The sequence below is a fragment of the Lycorma delicatula genome, chromosome 1 (genome assembly GCF_047948215.1).
Source record: "Lycorma delicatula isolate Av1 chromosome 1, ASM4794821v1, whole genome shotgun sequence".
NCBI lineage: Eukaryota > Metazoa > Arthropoda > Insecta > Hemiptera > Fulgoridae > Lycorma > Lycorma delicatula.
In genome coordinates this window covers 102,974,534-102,993,034 of record NC_134455.1, presented here as the reverse complement: position 1 = coordinate 102,993,034, position 18,501 = coordinate 102,974,534, and the positions used below count along the sequence as shown (strand labels likewise).

The following is an 18,501-nucleotide window of genomic DNA, read 5'->3' as shown; positions in this document are numbered from 1 at the left end:
TCATTTTGACGTGCTTTTCTTATATATATATATTATTTATTTTTAATGAAAATTAATATTAAATTAAAGTAACTGTACTTCCAGAGGATCTTTTTGAAGCTGATGCAGCTCCTTCCCATGGGAGTCGTTGATGGTACTATTGTTTGTTAATGGAATTTCAAACTGTAAGTTGACTGCCATTAACATCACCAGTAGTAGTGAGGAAAGAGCTGTACTAGCTACAGTGAGGAATCTAATAACTACATTCAGGATCCAAAAGGAACTTCTAGAAATACAATTTCAATCTAATTTGATTGTGAATCTTTGATAATGTTTAAAAGTTTAAAAAGGTATTCATCACACTGATCAACAAATTGTTTATATTTTTTGAAAAATAAATGCCCTCATCTACATATGAGGAAACATACTTCCAGAATATCTTTACAGATCACCTTATACAAATAGGATATATGTAACTTAACCATGGAAAATTTCTCTTGCAATACAAAAAGTCACAAACTCACACAATACAAAAAAAATATATATAAAATATATGAATGTATTATTAACTTTGGCAAAAACTACTTGTTAGATGAGCAAATTTAGCATAGTTCTATAAAGTGTCTGAACTTATACTTGAGGGTTTTTGAATCCCTCTAAAGGTGGATCCAAAATTAATGTTTTCCACAACATCCTAATGAAGGAGGTGAATAAAACTGCAAAAACTTTCTGGAAATATGTCATTAATTTACTTGATTTTTCTCTGGATGTTGGTTCTCCTCTCATAAAATTATTTGCTTAGAATAAATTTAGCATTTCAATGACAAATAGTCTATTCTGAAAAATAATACAGCATATAAAAAAAATATTATATTATTTGAAACTGTTTTATTTTTTGTAGGTTATTAACTTTTAACGTTGGTGATGATTACCATAATTTTTTTCAATTTTAAACATTATTTACATTTACAAAACTGTATAAGTTGTTCATTGAAATGTTTTAGATTTTTAAAGGTCTTTTGTATTATAAAGAGATAGATTCTGTTATGTAATCTTTATCTATTCACTATTCTTCAAAATTACTGATTTAATGTTTATCATTGGAAAATTTGATAATCAGTAAAAATGGTAGGTTATATAGCATTTAAAAAATACACTTAGAATCTATATCCATCCCCTAAGACAAATATGGTTTTCTGCAGTTTTCACATTTACTTTGGATTCTATCAGAAATTTTATTGAAACAAAAATTAAAGCCTAAATAGTTCACTAATTTTAATGTCAAGAATATATTTACAAATCTTTTGTAGTATGGTAGTATGTGTACACACACACATACACACAAAGTGGTTTTACATAACCACATATCATTTCATTTTCTACTTTGTTGTACATGTATTATTATGATGAAACCAATTAATTAATTCAAAATAAATTATTTCTGACCAAAACCTTTGAATGGATAGAAATATAGTAGATTGTATATTAAACATACATAAAAATAAATAAATCTTTTAACCATGTAAGTGGTACTAATTGGAAGACTAAAATTATTATTGTTTATTTAATTTTATATCAATAATATGAATGACACTCTTAAAAGACAAATATTTAGAGAAATATTTAAATTCTACTAAAATACTCTTGATTACAAATTAGTTTTTCTGTTGTAATTACTTATCATGTAATAGAATTTATTGTGGTACTTGAAAATTATCATGTATGAATGAAATAATTAAGTAAAATCCCAAAAATTGTTTACATATAAAAAGGAAATGTTCAAAAAACAATAGGAAAATTAAAAACTATATTCATGGCAAAATTTTGATTTTTGTTTATTGTTAATTCACTATTATCATAGTATTGATTTAGTAAATCTCTGGAAAACCATAGTTAAACTTCCCTGTTGTAGATAAATTTCATTAAATTACAATCTAGAATTAAGCTTTATTTTAGAATAACTCAGCATAATTATGCTAGTCTTTAGCTCAGAAAACTTTATCAAATCATTCTATTCTACAGCAACCTTGATCTTTTCTTTTCTACTATTTCTTGGTTTTATATTGATTTCATTCTCAAACAGTTTTTTTGTCATTATCAGGATTGTTTTTTATTTTTTTTAACTTCTACAAAACTAATATTTTTAATGACAAACTGAACTAAATTTACTTTAAACAGATGATTTTGTTAAAAACAGCACCACTATTCTTTCTATGGATGATCACAAGAGCTGTAGAAACTGTTATGTACACAAAAAACATTGCTTTTAAGATAACTTAGTTGTTTTTCACTGAAAATTAATCAATATTCAATAATGTTTACTGCAACCATCAAGGACAAGTCTAATTCTCTACAGTTATTTTATGAAATAATTTACAATTCAAAATACTTAGTACTAGTATTTGGATCTAGTTTGAAGAATCTTTATGTGTGATGTGTTCAGAAATATGGTGTGTGTTTATTCAAAAACAATGTTATTTTTATTTTTTTGTAGTCGAGATTTGAACTAAATATAAAGAAGAAAATTACTTATAATTCAAGGAAAAATCTGGTGATAATTATGAGAATAGAAAATGGTAAAAGGTGAACTCTGATTTAGAAAGAATTGAAACAATGTTGTAGTTTCTTCCTTTTGCTTTTTAATATGTACATAGAAGAAGCAGTAAAGGAATTAAAGGAAAAACTTGAGAATTGGTCAGGGAAAAAAATTACAATGTTTGATACTATTCTATTGACAGAAATAAAAATTAAATCAATGGAAGGAATCAGTTAGAAGAAATTCAATGGCATGGATCTATTGCTAGGATAATAATTACTTTTAAAATAAATAACACTAAAACAAACTTAATGAAATGTGACAGGTAGGAAAATTATGAGGAATTAAATATTAGCAGAGGGAAACACAATACACTTGAAATGGAAGAATTTTATTATTTAGGAAATAAAATTACAAAGCATGGATAAAGTATTGCAGTCATCAAAAATAGCCTGTCACCACCACAAGGGAAGCTTTCATGGAAAAAAAAGAGATCTGTCAATATAAAAAATAGATCCAAGAATTAAAAAGAAAGAATCGCTTTCATAAGATATTTTTGAGACAATAATTAATTCACTCTTAGTGGTGTTATTGTTAATGGCACTCACCATTGGAAACATGTTTCCTTTTGTGTAATGATGATGCTGATGAAAACAAAAAAGTTATCAATTTTCTCCAGAAAATTATAAAATTGTTAGGGTTACTAAAAATCTAATAGGAACAGAATTATTTATAATAGTGTTCTAAAATATCATTGCAACAGTGTGACTCTTTTATGGTTTACTTATATAAAAAGATTAAATGTACTCTTTTAATGATTTAATTTTCTCCATAAAATATACAATTATACATGGCAATATGGAGTAGATTTTTATACCAAGAGAAAAATGCCAAATTAAGTAGGAGTTATTTAAGATGCTGAAAATGAACAATTTTTATTGGTCTTCTACAAATAAACTAATAAATATATATGTACATGTTACCATTTTCTAAAAGAATTTTTTTTATTTTCCCTCAGTTATATATTGGCATTAAAGCTAACTCGTTCTAAATTTGTTGTTACTAAGAAGACTGCCATTAACTGAATCTCAAAAAATAGTAACATGTTTATAATAATATTATGATGATAAATTAATTTATATTTTTCCTGCTGGTTTACTTGTTTTTACTTTTAGGCTGGGAAAAGTCTGGGTGCCATTACTGCTGGTCCACTTTTAGGCATGTTCACTCTTGGAATGTTGTTTCCAAAAGCTAATGCTAAGGTTAGTGTAATAATAAATATTTTTTTCAATTTAAATATATATTGATGGGAATAAAAATTAAGCAGATGTGAAAGTCACATATTCCAAATCTGTGACTTCCATAAAGTTGGAAGTCACATATTTCTTGTTACATGTACTATCTCTTTCATCACATACATTTACACTATTGCACTAGCAGTCAGTAGTGACCACATTAAGCATTAAGTGTTTGCTGTGATATTTTTTATTTATATTATTGTGTAATATTAAACATGTGTTTGTGTTTGTATGTACTTGTACTTGCTAATAAATTAAAATGTGTTGAGATTTAATCTTGTTGAATTTAATAATCAACAGATTTATCAATTTTATTTTAATGTTGATTTAGTTTAAAATTGTCTGTTATTTAGTTAATGAAACAATACATAGAAAAATATTGTATTGTTTATATTATGCCATAAATAACAGTAATATTTAAAGAAAATGATAAAAATAAATTAAACGGATAATAAATATTATTTTAAATAAACTGTATTAAAATCAGTTAAAAAGTTTTTTGTTTTTGTTGTGTGTGTCTGAAAGTACACGCACAAAGCACTCCTTTTGATGAATAACATTAATTACATGTGGAATATATACAAATAAATATTCCTTGACAGGAAAAGTAAATAAATAAATAAATAAAAATAAAAATTGATACATGAATAATATAATGATAATGCAATATTGCAGTAATAAATAAATAATTAATATTACATTTATCTGTTTCCTTTTTGTTTAAAAAATATTAGATGTGAAAAGTCCCTTATTTAATATTCTTCAGTTACATAATTCTGTTTTAACCTGATTAATTCTCATTCTTATATCATGTTCACTACTACATTCTTTGGATTTACCTGTAAATTTACAGTCAAGTATGTAAATTTGCTTACTTCCTGTGTAATTTTAATCTCCATTGAATAATTCATTATATGCTAGCAATGTCCATCTGAGCCAACTTACTAGTAATTTCTGCAATTAATAAATCATCTTATGGTAATAAACTAGTACAATTACATTTCAATAAATGAGAATTACTTTGATGTTATGTACTTTTATCTTTTAAAAGCTTAATAAAGAAGAAAGTTCTCATTTTGAAACATATGTATTTTTTTATGTTTGTTGAAGCCTTATTTTTCACTAAATGTAATGGATTTTGATTGAATTTTAATCTTTAGTGGTAGATAGTTTCAATGGTGAGTCTGTTGCAAGGTTTTTTAGCATCGTTGGAGGATTTTTAAAATAAAAATTACATTATCAACATTGACAATTAGAAGATATTTTTCATTCTTTGTTGAAATCATTATTCATTAACGATTATTAAAGCATAATTTGTATAGACTCATGTTATTCTGATATTCATATTATATTTATGTGAAAATTCAAGCAAATTTTATTTGGCAAATATCAAGTAAAACATAATATTCTCGTGCATTCCAGGAGCTTAGCTCATGCTGGGAAGTAATCTCTTTATATTGTTTCTCTGTATTTCTTTTTTATTCTTTCAAAAATCAAGTTTTTTTTCGTTGTATTTCTTACAAGTGGCATTTTTATACAGGACAGGTTTTTGTTGGTCAATACAAAATTTAAATAAAAACATACTAAAAAATGTAAATAAAACAAAATTATAAAATTGTTTTAGAAAAGAATTCTGTACAATAAAAATCATAAAATAATACTTTTTCAATTCTTTTAATTTTGACTATTTTTAAATCAGGATCAATGGTTAGTAACCTGACGGTTAAACAATATACTTCAACAAATTGAAATTTAGAGAACAGTTTAAAAAGTATAATTTTTAAGTTTTAAAGCAGGTTTTTCAAAGTCAGTTTACTACTAATTTTTTACTACTTATTTGTTTAGTACCACTGGCATTATTGACAACATTAAAGTTATTAGAAACATAACTATAAGATAATATTTTGTTTCATGACAGGGAGCTTTATGGGGTGGATTCACAAGCCTTGCATTAGTGGCATGGATCTCTATTGGTGCACAGTCTGCCATAGCTAGAGGTGATTTATTATATTTGAAAAAGCCTGTTACTACATTTGGCTGCTCTCAACTAAACAACAGTGCTGATATTTCTTCTAATAATGGCATTGATTTTACGAGGTAATTAATTTTAATTAACAAATGTGTTAATAAAAATCAGAATTCTTCAAAAAATTTCACTTCTTCTGTTATCAGTACTATGTTAATCGGGCTAATCTTTAATACTATTAACACATTTGCAACAGCCACCAAAATACATTGGTTTTTTATTTGCCATAGTTATTTACATGTATACTTACAAAAATCCAGAAATTTTCTTTTTACTTTTTTAGTTTATGTTTGATGATATATACATGAAACAAGCATAATTTCAAAGAAATAAAACTCCAATCATATGTTTTTTACTTTTTTGCATGATGTGCCTTTGTTATGTTATATAACTCCTGTGTTGTGCACTTTCACAGGTACACAAGCTCTCTTATTCTACTGAACCTGACGCTAGGCATGCCACTAGCTGCACAGCCACTTGGCAGTTCCCACCCATGCTTTTACATCATATACAGTGCTTTTGTGTTTGAGGTTATAAACCAGCATTGTTTTAGATTTATCATGTTTTTATGTGAACCAAAACACTGATCCCAGTGAAATAGCCAGTGTTTTAGATGAGTCTATGGATGAACTAGAACTAAGTGACTTTGAAGAATTCAGCAGTGAATGTGAATATGTCTCCTCATCAAGTCAAGACAGTGACAGTGATAATGAATCATTGGGTGACTACAGTGACAAACAATCTGAAGACAAACAAGGAAATGCTGACAGTTTCAGTACTTCTCAAAATGTTGAGGATAACTTCGTTATTGAAGATAATTGTAATATAAATATTGTAGATTTTGTGATTGAACGTGTAATGGGTGGCCAAGGAGTCCTAGGTTTGGCTGTAAATGCTACTGATCGACTGACCAAACAATACAAGAAAGTATATGAGTAGATTATTTGTACACTATAAGACAATTTCCTTTCACTGGTAGAAATGGTCATATTGTTCAATATGACTTCAACCAGACCCTATGACAATATACAAGCAATTTCTAACTGAAGATATCATAGATCATGTTACAAGGAAACAAATAGATTTGCACACAAAACCTTGGAAACCACTAAAGCAAAAATCAATGAGGAGAGAATAGACTGATTGTTCTAATGCAGAAATTAAAAAAATGTTTGGTATAATTATGATAATTGGTATGTGCCCAATACCGAAAATGATATTGTATTGGTCAAATAATCCTTTGTACAAAAACGAAGTAATTAAAAAAAAACAATGACAAGAAAAAGATTTGAAATGCTTCACAAGTGTTTACATTTTAATAACAATGAAGATGATGTAGAAGAACCTTGATTGTCAAAAATAAAAACTCTTGTATATTTACTCAACGAGCAGTTCCAAAAAGTAATGATACCAGGCGAGAACATCGTCATTGATGAAACAATGATTCCATGGTATGGGCGCCTTATAATTAATCAATACAACGCCAAAAAAGTCATAAATATGGTGTGAAATTAAATAAACTCTGTACTGAACATAGCTACACATTACATATATGCATTAAAGTATGTGCTGGTAAGAGAGGCATTACTGGTAAATCTGGACACACAGAAAAAATTGTGATGTACCTCATGCATGATCTCCTTTGTGAAGGGCATATACTTTACGCAGATAATTTCTACAACAGCATTTGTCTGGCAGAATGTCTGGTGGAAAGAAAAACCCATTTGTCTGACACTCTTAATAGTAAATGTAAAAAAACCCTACATGCGTGATTGAGAAAAAATTTAAAAAAGGAGAGGATCGAGAAAACAACAACGGTGTGAAAGTTATAAAATTGGTTGACAAGAGATGTGTTCTAATGGTTTCCACAAGAACAGAAGATACTGATAATTTGACTTATTCAGGTAAACGTAACAGGAAGAGGAAAGAAGTCCTTAAACCAACAACTGTATTGGGATACAACAAAATTAAAAAAGGTGTTGACATTTCTGACCAAATGTCCATCATATTATACACCACTTAGAAAAACTAGCAAATGGTTTAGAAAGTAGCCATTGAAATGCTTTTTCGAACCAGTATTGTGAACACCGTTGTTATTTTTAATAAAGGCTGAGATCTACAAAGAAAATGGGAAATGTTATGATTCCAAGAGGAGTTAATCAGGAAGTTAATATCAGCTACAGATCATGAAAACTATGCCAATATTCCACCAGTTTTTATAGCAGTAGCAGAGGTACGGAGACAACAAAAGCCAAAACACCACAGCCTTGTAAAAAGGGAGGATCCAGTTCACAGCACAAGAAAATGATGCCTGCCTTGCTATGAAAATCTGGCTAGAGAAACTAGCACAAAAGAAGCCAAAAGGGTGTCTACATTTTACAAAGACTGTCCAAGCATGTCACCAATATGCCTAAAATATTTTTATATAATATATAATGTGTAGTTTCCTTGGACACAAAACCGAATGTTTTTTGTACATTTTCTCTTATTTCATTTTGTTTTTTTCACATTTTATTCTCAGTTCATTTTGTAAACATAAACCATTTACTGTATTTCAATTTATAACTTAAAAAAAGTTTTTATTTAGAATTTGTATTACGCAGTTTGAAATATTTACCTGAATAAAATAGTTATTTGTAAACTTGTATTATATAGTTCTTTTCATGACATTTCTAATATGCTGTTGTATGATTTTAAACACCTACAGTATAGCCAGGCTAAAAATAAATGCTATAAGAAACTTTTGAAAACATGTACACTGTTAGGTACACGATGCATTTTACTAATAGGCAGAGAGCACCCCTACATGACGTTATTTAAAAAAGAACTTGAGTACCCATAAGGGTGCACGAAGTCGCAAATATGTTAACTGTTTCTTATCAAATTCTGTAAAGATCTAGTACATAGATAAGGATCATGGATTATTAGCAAATCCACTTAAAAGGTATCTCTAGAAACATCATATTTATTCTGCAGGAAAATATCAGTTTATTGTCTACTTTATTAGGAGAAAGACATTTGTAAAGGGGCAGACACCAGCAGAGGAAATTCTATAAGAATAAAAAAATGCTTTTTTTCTTTTCTCATGACACTAAATTGCAATGTCCCCATTTGTCTCAGTAGTAAAAAACATATATTTGATTTCAAATTAAAATAAACTATTAATTTAAAAAAGAAAATGATTATATTAATTTTGAAAGGATGAAATTCATTCTCTAGGACTTCTGGTACAGTAAATTTTGTTAATATTAATTATTTTTATAATTTAGTAAAAAATATATTTTCTGGTGAAAGTATGTTCTCCATGTTTGTCACTCACAGTTCCAAGATTGGTAGGGAAAAAATCCAGATGAAAATCTAAGAAATGGATTGTTAGGTAACATATTACATCCAAATAAATGCTTTATAGTTTTCAAGAAGCTAAGTTTTAAGTTTTTCTAGTTATCTGCCTTATGATTTCCAGGGAAGTTAGAACATTTTAAAAGATTTTCATGTTGCAACCTTACAGTCATACAAACTCTCTTCAAATTTAATATCATACAGTTAGTTATTGGTTGAGGTCTCTTTTTTTGCGGTTTAACATATATTATCTTCCTTTACCTTAGCATCACTTATATTTTAGAAAGTGAAAAACAATCTCATCATGATTCATTGCTTTAAAAAAATTTTTCATTAAGCGTAGTTTAATGCATAGTGGTGGATGGTAAACTTTTTAGGTTTTACTAGTGCTGGACTCACAACATTCTTCTTTCCAACAGTCACTGTTTCTCCTTTTGAAAAAATCATATCATATGATTTTTTTGCCAGTGGAGTTATATTTCTCCTCTAAAACTTTAATGTTATCTCACCACAAATGTAGCAGACATGGTCTGGATGGTTAATGCAACTGTGTGGTATTATTAAAACATTCACTGCAATACACTCAGACACATGTATTACAAAATTTTCAACACTTTAAACACACATTAATGCAGAAATACACTGACTTTACGGGGAAAAATAAAATCACAAATTGGTAGGAAAAATAGCAGCTCCACTGAATGTTAGACACACGAATGATTGGACACATGATGCACTTGACTGATGAAGTTGAGATTTTTCTTTGATATCATGATATATTGTTAATTTTTTTCAGTATTACATCCAGGACAGAATCACCAGAATAAAATTCATATACACTGCGGTGCAATGTGTGACATAAGTACATGTAGAAAAAAATATGACATGAATCATTTGTAATTATATTAATTACTCTATAAATTCTCATGGCTATTTATCACTCAAATAAATTATAGCTTATTAAGCAACTTATCTGCTGCAATAAATAAATAATATGTTTACACTTTGATTTTCATGACATGTACTTGCTGGAAAACAGGAAGGGTAATTATAAAAAAATTTGAGGCTGATAGTGGTACTTAAAAATACTTTGATTCAGCAAATATTACCCATGTAACAAAATCATTTTTGACCAGAGATTTTCACTGCTTTTTTCAGTTTATTTTCACAAGTTATTTACTTAATATAAAAATAATAAATAAGTATTTTTAACAACTTTAATTTGTTTTTAAAATATAATAATATAACATAAATAAATTAATCTTGTTATTTCCTGATTCAGTCCTTTTGTACATATTTAAAAAAAAGTTTATATAAAAGAACATAATTTCTCCACATTTTAAAGCTACTTAATTGGATTGGTGAGATCCTGATGGCTGATATTGGATTGTCAAACTTTGTTACATGATGACAAGTACAAGATTCTACTTCTTCAGAGCATGATGAATAGGGGTTGATTCTTTGACCTTCTTACTTGGTGGCTGGGGAATGAACTAATTGGACATAGGCTAAGGAAACTGGAGGACCTGTGAAAAATATAAATGTAATACTAAATTTGAAATAAAAGTAGTATAATTTAAATTGAGAAATAAAATTGCTAAACTTCAACAAAATTTTAATTTTTGCTAGTGTAATATACTGATGGGGAACCAAGATTAACCACAATAATAGTAAAGTATAAAATTTAAGACTTGATCAATGATTCAGAAACTCAGACTATTGCTGTAGATTACTGGCACCACTGGTAAGATCTAAACACTCATGAAAATAAAAATATTCTCTAAAAACCTTTCTATCTAATTAAAACTACTCAAAACTCATTAAAATTTTAAAATAAAAAATAAAGGTTTTAACATTTTTAAATAAAGATAATCATTCCACTCATTTATTGTGGAAAAAAGTATTATCATGTTGATAAAAAGAAATTAATTTTTTTTGTGGTAATTGTTATTAGATTAGTTGAAGGTTAGGTTTCAGTTTGATGAAGCATTAGTTAACAATTATAGTTGATTATGTAAACAAACCTACACAGATTCCTTATACTTTAACTGATACTTTTTTTAGTAATTATTTATTTTTTTTATGAAAAATCAAGTTAAAAATTAGTAAATAATTATTCTAAATAAAAGAGGATTACAAGATAATTTAATGTTCATTTAACTTCACAGAACTCAGGAGATACCATATTTATACAGACTGTCTTATTTGTACTACACCTTGCTGGGAACAAGTACTGCAATATTTGTTGGTATTGTTGTTAGTTATATAACAGGTGGAACAAAAGAAGAAAATCCTGAACTTTATGCACCTTTTATAAATAGGTTTCGATCAGTCAAACCAGTGAAAAAACAGAAGGTAAGACCCAAAATTTTAATAATAATGGTATCACATAAATAGTAGCATACAAACTGTAACTTTTCAACTAAAAAACTTATACATCTTTGTATAATACATAGAGTTATAAAACTGAAGAAATATCAACAGATCTTTAAAAAAATGTAATACCATAATGAAGAAAGTATTTTTTTTTTTTTGAGCGAATCACATTATTATTGCCCAAATAAAGAAAGTAGGAGCAGATACGTCTGAGAACTATCGCACTTTGTCTAACACCTTATGCATTGAATATACTTAATAAAATAGTTTACAGGCAAATAGAAGTGTATTAAATGAAGGCCAACTTTGTTTCAAGAATATGAGTAATTGAGTATTAGGGGAGACCATTCTGAAATTTGAATCCATGCTAATGAAGAATAAATCCACCTATATGAGAGTTGTAGATTCAGAGGAGACATTTGAAAATGAGAAATAGAAAATTTTTTTAAGAAACTGGACTAAAATGTAGGGAAGAAGATATGTATACAAACAAACTTTTTCTATAAGGATAAGGTAGCAGTAAAAAGAGAATAAGATTAATAAAGGTAAACTCACAGAAAGTGAACAAGGATGCCTGTCCCCATTGCTTTTCAGTATGTTTATAGAAGAGACTATAAAGAAATTGAGAATGAAATTTGAGCGTGTAGTAACTATACAACAGAAAAAATTAAATGTCAAGATTCTCTAATGATATTTTCCTTTTAGTAGAAACTAAAAACAAGAAGACATACCGAATGGCATGGATTTATTGCCTAGTGAGAAAACTTAGTTTGAGAATAAATAAGAGTAAAACAATAGTAAAAATGTATAACAGATAGGATGTTGAGAAATTAGATAATAAGATAGAGAAACATAATATACCAGAAGTTACATACAATTTTCCTATTTAGGGAGTGAAATTCCCCTCAAGTTTGGTGGAGATGAATGAAATAAAATAGAGATTAAAATTAGATTGGCACAAGTAAGAAGATCTTTTGTGCTGAGAGAGGGACTGTGAGTGTTAAATAATGTAGATCTAAAAATTCAAAAATATTTGTGTGGATTGCAGCATTTTATAGTATTGAAGCAAGTAAAAGGGTAGAGGTCTTTTAAATTTAGTTCACAGGAGAAGCAGTAGAAGAAAGCAGAAGGTTTGGAGAAAACCATCAAACTAGTCAAATAAGTCACAACTTGAAAAAAGAATATGCCAGACAACATGGTTTTAAAACATTAAACATTGTTACAATTCTCAAAACAGAATTATTTTTAAAAGATATATTATATGTAAGACATTCTTACTGAAAAAAAAAATTAATACATGAAACCAATGATTTAAGCAAAAATTCTAGATTGAAAATTAATTAATGTATTTATAGTAAAAAAGGGGTCAGTATTTTGTAATTAAATAAGAAAAAGAAACTATTTTGTATGTGTGTGAACATTTTATCACTATGTATGTGTAAAAAAATTTTAATCATTCAAATTGGTCAAATTTGAAAAAAATTGGCAAAAGAGCCGTCAAGAATATAAAGAAGACCTAGTATCTTTGCTTTTTTTGCCCTTATTGACATTGTAATCTTTAAACAATTAATTTTTATTTAGATTTTTATTTTAAGTCAGCATATTGGTGAGCAGTAGTATATTTGGCATAGCAAGTAATTCAATGGGAAACCACTTCATTCCAAATTTCAACTAATAATACTGGCATGGGATGTTTCTTATTCTTAAGGCGCTAAACAATTTTTTTGAGTGAATTCTCTCTCCCAAACCTCTCTGACCTAGAGTCATTTTGTAATAGGATCTTACACTTTATTACCTCATATCTAGCTGTGATACAAATATTTCTTCTCTTTTTAAGAGAATTCCTCTAACACCAAATATTATATAAGAATCACTATTTATTTATTATTAACTGAGTGTTTTGTGTTCACAAATAAAATACTTATATGTACGTTTATGTGTGTATTTTTACTGCAGACTATCTGATGAAAATGAATTGTATGTTATAGAATTAATCTTTCATAAAAAAAGTGAATTCTATTTAAGAGATTTAACAAATATAATTACATGAATGACACTTGAAAAAATTTATTAAATAGATATCATGGTCTGCTAGCTGTTAGGAAAAAGCTTACTGCCTTTTTTTTGTATGCTAGTATAACAAAGTGTAGGGCCTGCCTGTACAAGAATTCTTCTTTCCAAGAATTTTCTTGTGTCAAGTAATGAATATTATTGTACCGACCTTTACCTAATAATTATAATTAAATTAATATTTTTTTCTTTTCAGGTGGTCGTTCAAGAACACAGATTATAAAAATATAACAGCTCGTAAATGAATGAAAATATTTTGAGTGAATAAAATTAAAAAATCTGATTAAATATAGTGTTCAGTTTTTTAAATTATAAATAAATATCAATTCTGATTTCTAAAAAAGATTTTACTTGTAAATTTAAAAAAAGAACTTTGTATACAATAAATAGCTTTTCATGAAAAATATGTTCATTTTATTAATATTTCTATATTGCAAAAAGTTGTAATGGTACAGGTAACCTGAAAAATAATAAATATAAAATGATCCAATTACTAATTTTATTTTTTTTTATGTCAACTTACATTTTCTATATGAATTTCAGCAATTACGGTTACAAAATTATGTAAGTGCATTAATAGCACTTCAAAATTATTTTTACTGGATAGATTATTTTGTGGAAGGATATAATTTGGAGGTTCTCAGGAAATATTCTAGTGAATAATTTGGCCTAAAACACTTCTTTACTATTATTTACTTTGAATAAACAATGATAAGAGGGAAAACCAATATTCAGTCGATAGGCTGATGATAGGTTTAAAAAAAAAAAAAAAATACTACTTTCATGAAAATCCCAAATTTTTACATCAATCCAATTTGGAATTAATAATTCTGATTAATTCTGGACAAAAGGAATTCAAGTTTAAGTAAAATGCTCATAAGTTATTTAAATACCGACTTGCTAACATAAGCTGATTACTAGTACTATTGTCCAGCTGAAAATAGGTTAGCAAAGGCAATACATTATTAAATTAATATATACTCTTTCTCAAAGGCTGTGGTGGGGTAGTATGCTTCTCTATTATATGAAATATCTGATTTGATTCTTGGCTAGTATAAGAGAAATTTGTAATGAACTAAGCCTACAAATTACAAAAAATAGAAAAGACCAATTACATTATTAATTATTAAAGTATTAATACAAGTGTTTTTAGTTAGCATTTTTTTTATAAATCAAAAATTTGATTAAAGAAATAAATAAATAGATAAAAAAATTCTGTAAACTAGAATAACTTTAAAAGTACCCTAAAAAATAATTCTTTTTAATGTCAATTCTATAAATTTTGACAAAGTTGAACAAATTAAACATACAAATTATTTTGTTTTTTTTTTGGGGGGGGGGGATTTTGATCAGTTACTGTACATTTTTTATATTTACAATTTTAAGTACATTTTATATTTACATTTTTTTTTTTGTGATAAAATTCAGCCTTGTAAAATACTCACCTATTGAAAACATGCTATTTGTGACAACAGAAAGTCAAGAAACTGCATCTTTGTTCAAAGAAAGAAATTAAGTATTTAGTATTTTTTTTTTTACTCCAACAAAAGTTTTCCAACAAATTTTTTACAATATCTGTGCAAACAGGCTTACAATATAAAAATGGTGTTAGGCTATTTATCATTACATTGTAATTATACAAATTCATCCTGTAGTAAATTTTCATTATAACTAAGGAATGACACAAAAAATAAGATCTAAATTTTTCTATCCAAAGTATACTTCACTGAAAAATTCTTAAATAAACACTAAACCATGTAAAAAATTAATTTTTTATCTATTAAATCTTTCCAATAAATATCTTATTAAAAATTTAAATCTTTGTGTTGAGATACAATCAAAAGAAATAAAGGAACAGACATTGTGCCTGTGATTAGGCTTAATGATTGAATTAAATTATACAGATTGTAATATATTATTAATTTAATACAATTTATAGCAATAAGACTGTAGTTAATTTTTTTTTCAAAAGGAGGCTATTCTAAATTACTTTAAAAAAAATAAATTATTTTAAATTAATTAAAAGAAACTTATTTTCAAATAAGAACAACCAATTTTTAAGAGCTTTCAAAAATGTTATCACTGTTGAACAAGATGTAATATGGTTAGGCAATTGATTAATGATTTTGGGTGCACAAAATGTGTAAAAACATCTGAATGCTTCTTTATTAGCTTTAATTTGAGCGATACAGTTTTGTAACCTAAATCTACTAGAAGGTACATCTAAATTACCCACTAAATGTCCACTCCTGATAAATTGAAAAAAAGGGAATACATGTTCAGATCTTTTCAAGCTCAAAGTTAATTTATTAAAGGTAAACCATATCAAGATCATGTTGCATGTCTTATTTTAATTGTTCAGAAGTTGTAGAGTTATAACACTGAGCCAAAGAAATTATTAATAAATACTAGCAAAAAAAATAGGTCCAAGGACAGATTCTTGATAACTCCACAAGTTAATGACCTTTGATTTTTACATATTGAACTCTTTCTTTCCATTAACTAACTTCTAAACCATTTCAAAGTTATTCCTCTAAAATCTGCTTACAACAAATAAGACAGTAAAATATTATGGTCTTCAGCACAAATGCAGTCTACAAATATGTTCACCTCAGAATGTTTCCTTCTGTTGATTTTCCTTCAATGAAGCCAAATTGATTTAGTGAAAAAAAATTAATAAGCTGAAAAAGATCAACCTTTTCCACTATTTTCTCAACTATCTTTGAGAAAGATAAATATCTATAATAAGACCTATTATTTATAAGTATAATAACTATAATAAGAGAAAGTAAGGATATTGGTTAATAATTATTTTAATCTAAAGAATTACCCTTTTTGAATGACTACTGCAGATTTTAAGACTGAAGGAAATTTTCCACTTTCAAAACTCAGGTTGACCAAAAAGGTTAAAACTGGAGATAAAATACCCTTAACTTCCTTTGTAGTAAATGAAGAAATATCACAGATCCCTAATTTTTTATTCAACTTCAACCCTTTTTTTAACCAAAGCTACTTCTGTACATATAGGAAAAAAATAGTTACATGTATGAGTTTTTGGGAAAAATAGTTTATAGCTATTTTCATCCAGTACTAAAGAAGGGTCTAATTTTTTCTTGCTTTGTGATATTTACAAAGACGTTATTGAATTCTTCTGCAATCATCTTTGGTTCCTCTATAATAATCAAGGAATCGTCTAATAAACTTAGCCTATCAAAACTTAATTTAGTTGTCCTCTTTCTTAATATATATTCATTGTCTGCCATTGTTTCTTTACATTATTTTTTCAAATAAGTTTGAGTAGTAACTGTTTTTCTACTTTCAATATCCTTCTTTAGACATTAACTATACATTTTAAAATAACTCAGTAACCTTTTTCTTTAACTATTTGTACAGCCTATTTTGTATTGTTGCCTGCTACACAAGTTGTCTGTTATCCAAGGTTTCAACATATTTTGTTTTTTTAACAAACTGATTAATTTTTATAGCCTCTTCTAATGATTTCTTAAGAATATTAACAAACTGAAAATCGATATCTACATCATCTAGACTATAAATACAGTTCCAATCAAATATAATTACATTCATCTTTAACAACTCATAATCAATTTTCTTTAGTACACTTCTAGTATCATCTGACCTAGAGGTAATTAGTCATATTTTTATAAATTCCAATAATTGCGTCATAATTACTACATCCTGTAAAAATCATACGATCCAAACAGCTTGAACTTTTTTACAAATACTTGGGTTGGGTATTTATTATTTCATTCAACCTAAAGCTACCCTTGGGTTGGTATTTGAAAGCCTGAAGTGAATCTTTTAACATGCAAATATTTAAATTGCCTAAAACTAGTAAATTATTCTCATGCAAGATAATAATACATTATTTAATTCTGGAAGGAAACTAGTCAGTGCAAAGAAATGGAATCTAATGACAGAAAAAACAGAGAAAGAGAGAGTTTGCAAAGCAACCAGCTCTGCCACAGCTGAGCAGAGTTTAGACACGAAAATTAATATTCCACTGATCGATAATTTTCATTGGTTTTAGCAAACTGGGAGTAGCCATTTCTATTAAATCTATTAAGTTCACATACTGTTATTCATATTACAGGTAGCATTAAAGCATCAGACAATTTATTTAATGAATATAAATAAAAAACTTTTCTTTAACAATTTATATTCTGGTGAATTATTACAAATTTATTATTGTCATCACAAAAATCATTAGCAAATGAAAATGAACTATTTAAATTTACTATCATTCAGATTGTAGAAAAGAAATATCTACCAATAAAAATAAATTATGGCCTATTTATCATCCATTTTCATGTTAGACTGACAGTAAGTTTATAAGCTAGATAAATCATCCATTGTAATAATCACCTTCACAGGAGCCAAGAGTTCCTTCGCATCAGAGTTTTCCCATTTCAAATCCCCAAGTGGATATATTTCTTCTCAGTCTTAGTCTGCCAAGATACACAAACAACCTCCTCCTTCCTGGACATAGACTTTTGTTCATATAGATTGGAACTGCTGCCTGTGTCATCCCCAAGTCATTCGTGTTGTTTCTCTCTTCGCTTGTCCAAAATGCGTTGTTTGTCCTTGCATCTCACAAGTTTAGCAATGATCCCAGCTGGAGAGTTGGAATTGATCCCCTCCCCCAACCTGTGACAAATATCAATTGAATTTCTCATGATTTCTATGCCCAAAGCAGCAGTGACATCTGTTATCACTTTGAACACATCTTCTTTGGCAGCTTCAGGCACATTTGTGAATCTCAGTGGTGTTGTATCTTGAGTACTGATTGTTTTTACAGATTTTGATATCGGATAGTTATTTTTAACATCAAAATTGTCCTGCTTAAGATTTTCAGCATT

At 27.6% G+C, this 18,501-nt stretch overlaps 2 protein-coding genes across 3 annotated transcripts in view; one reads left to right on the top strand and one right to left on the bottom strand.

Moving 5' to 3' along the window:
- The window catches only part of LOC142320592 (sodium-coupled monocarboxylate transporter 1-like), a 59,861-nt gene extending 45,791 nt beyond the window's left edge, over window positions 1-14,070 (top strand). The window contains exons 12-15 of one of the 2 annotated variants that reach the window (XM_075358569.1): window positions 3,691-3,777; window positions 5,732-5,910; window positions 11,347-11,533; window positions 13,821-14,070. In XM_075358569.1, coding sequence (XP_075214684.1) covers window positions 3,691-3,777; window positions 5,732-5,910; window positions 11,347-11,533; window positions 13,821-13,847 — 480 coding nt within the window. In that variant the 3' untranslated portion in view covers window positions 13,848-14,070. The remainder of the gene's footprint in view (window positions 1-3,690; window positions 3,778-5,731; window positions 5,911-11,346; window positions 11,534-13,820) is intronic. The other variant, XR_012755440.1, reaches the window with a different exon arrangement.
- LOC142320603 (lipid droplet-regulating VLDL assembly factor AUP1-like) overlaps window positions 10,318-18,501 on the bottom strand; it is a 63,815-nt gene continuing 55,631 nt past the window's right edge. The window contains exon 10 of the mRNA XM_075358585.1: window positions 10,318-10,704. Within this exon, the coding sequence (XP_075214700.1) occupies window positions 10,611-10,704 (94 nt within the window). The 3' untranslated portion in view covers window positions 10,318-10,610. The remainder of the gene's footprint in view (window positions 10,705-18,501) is intronic.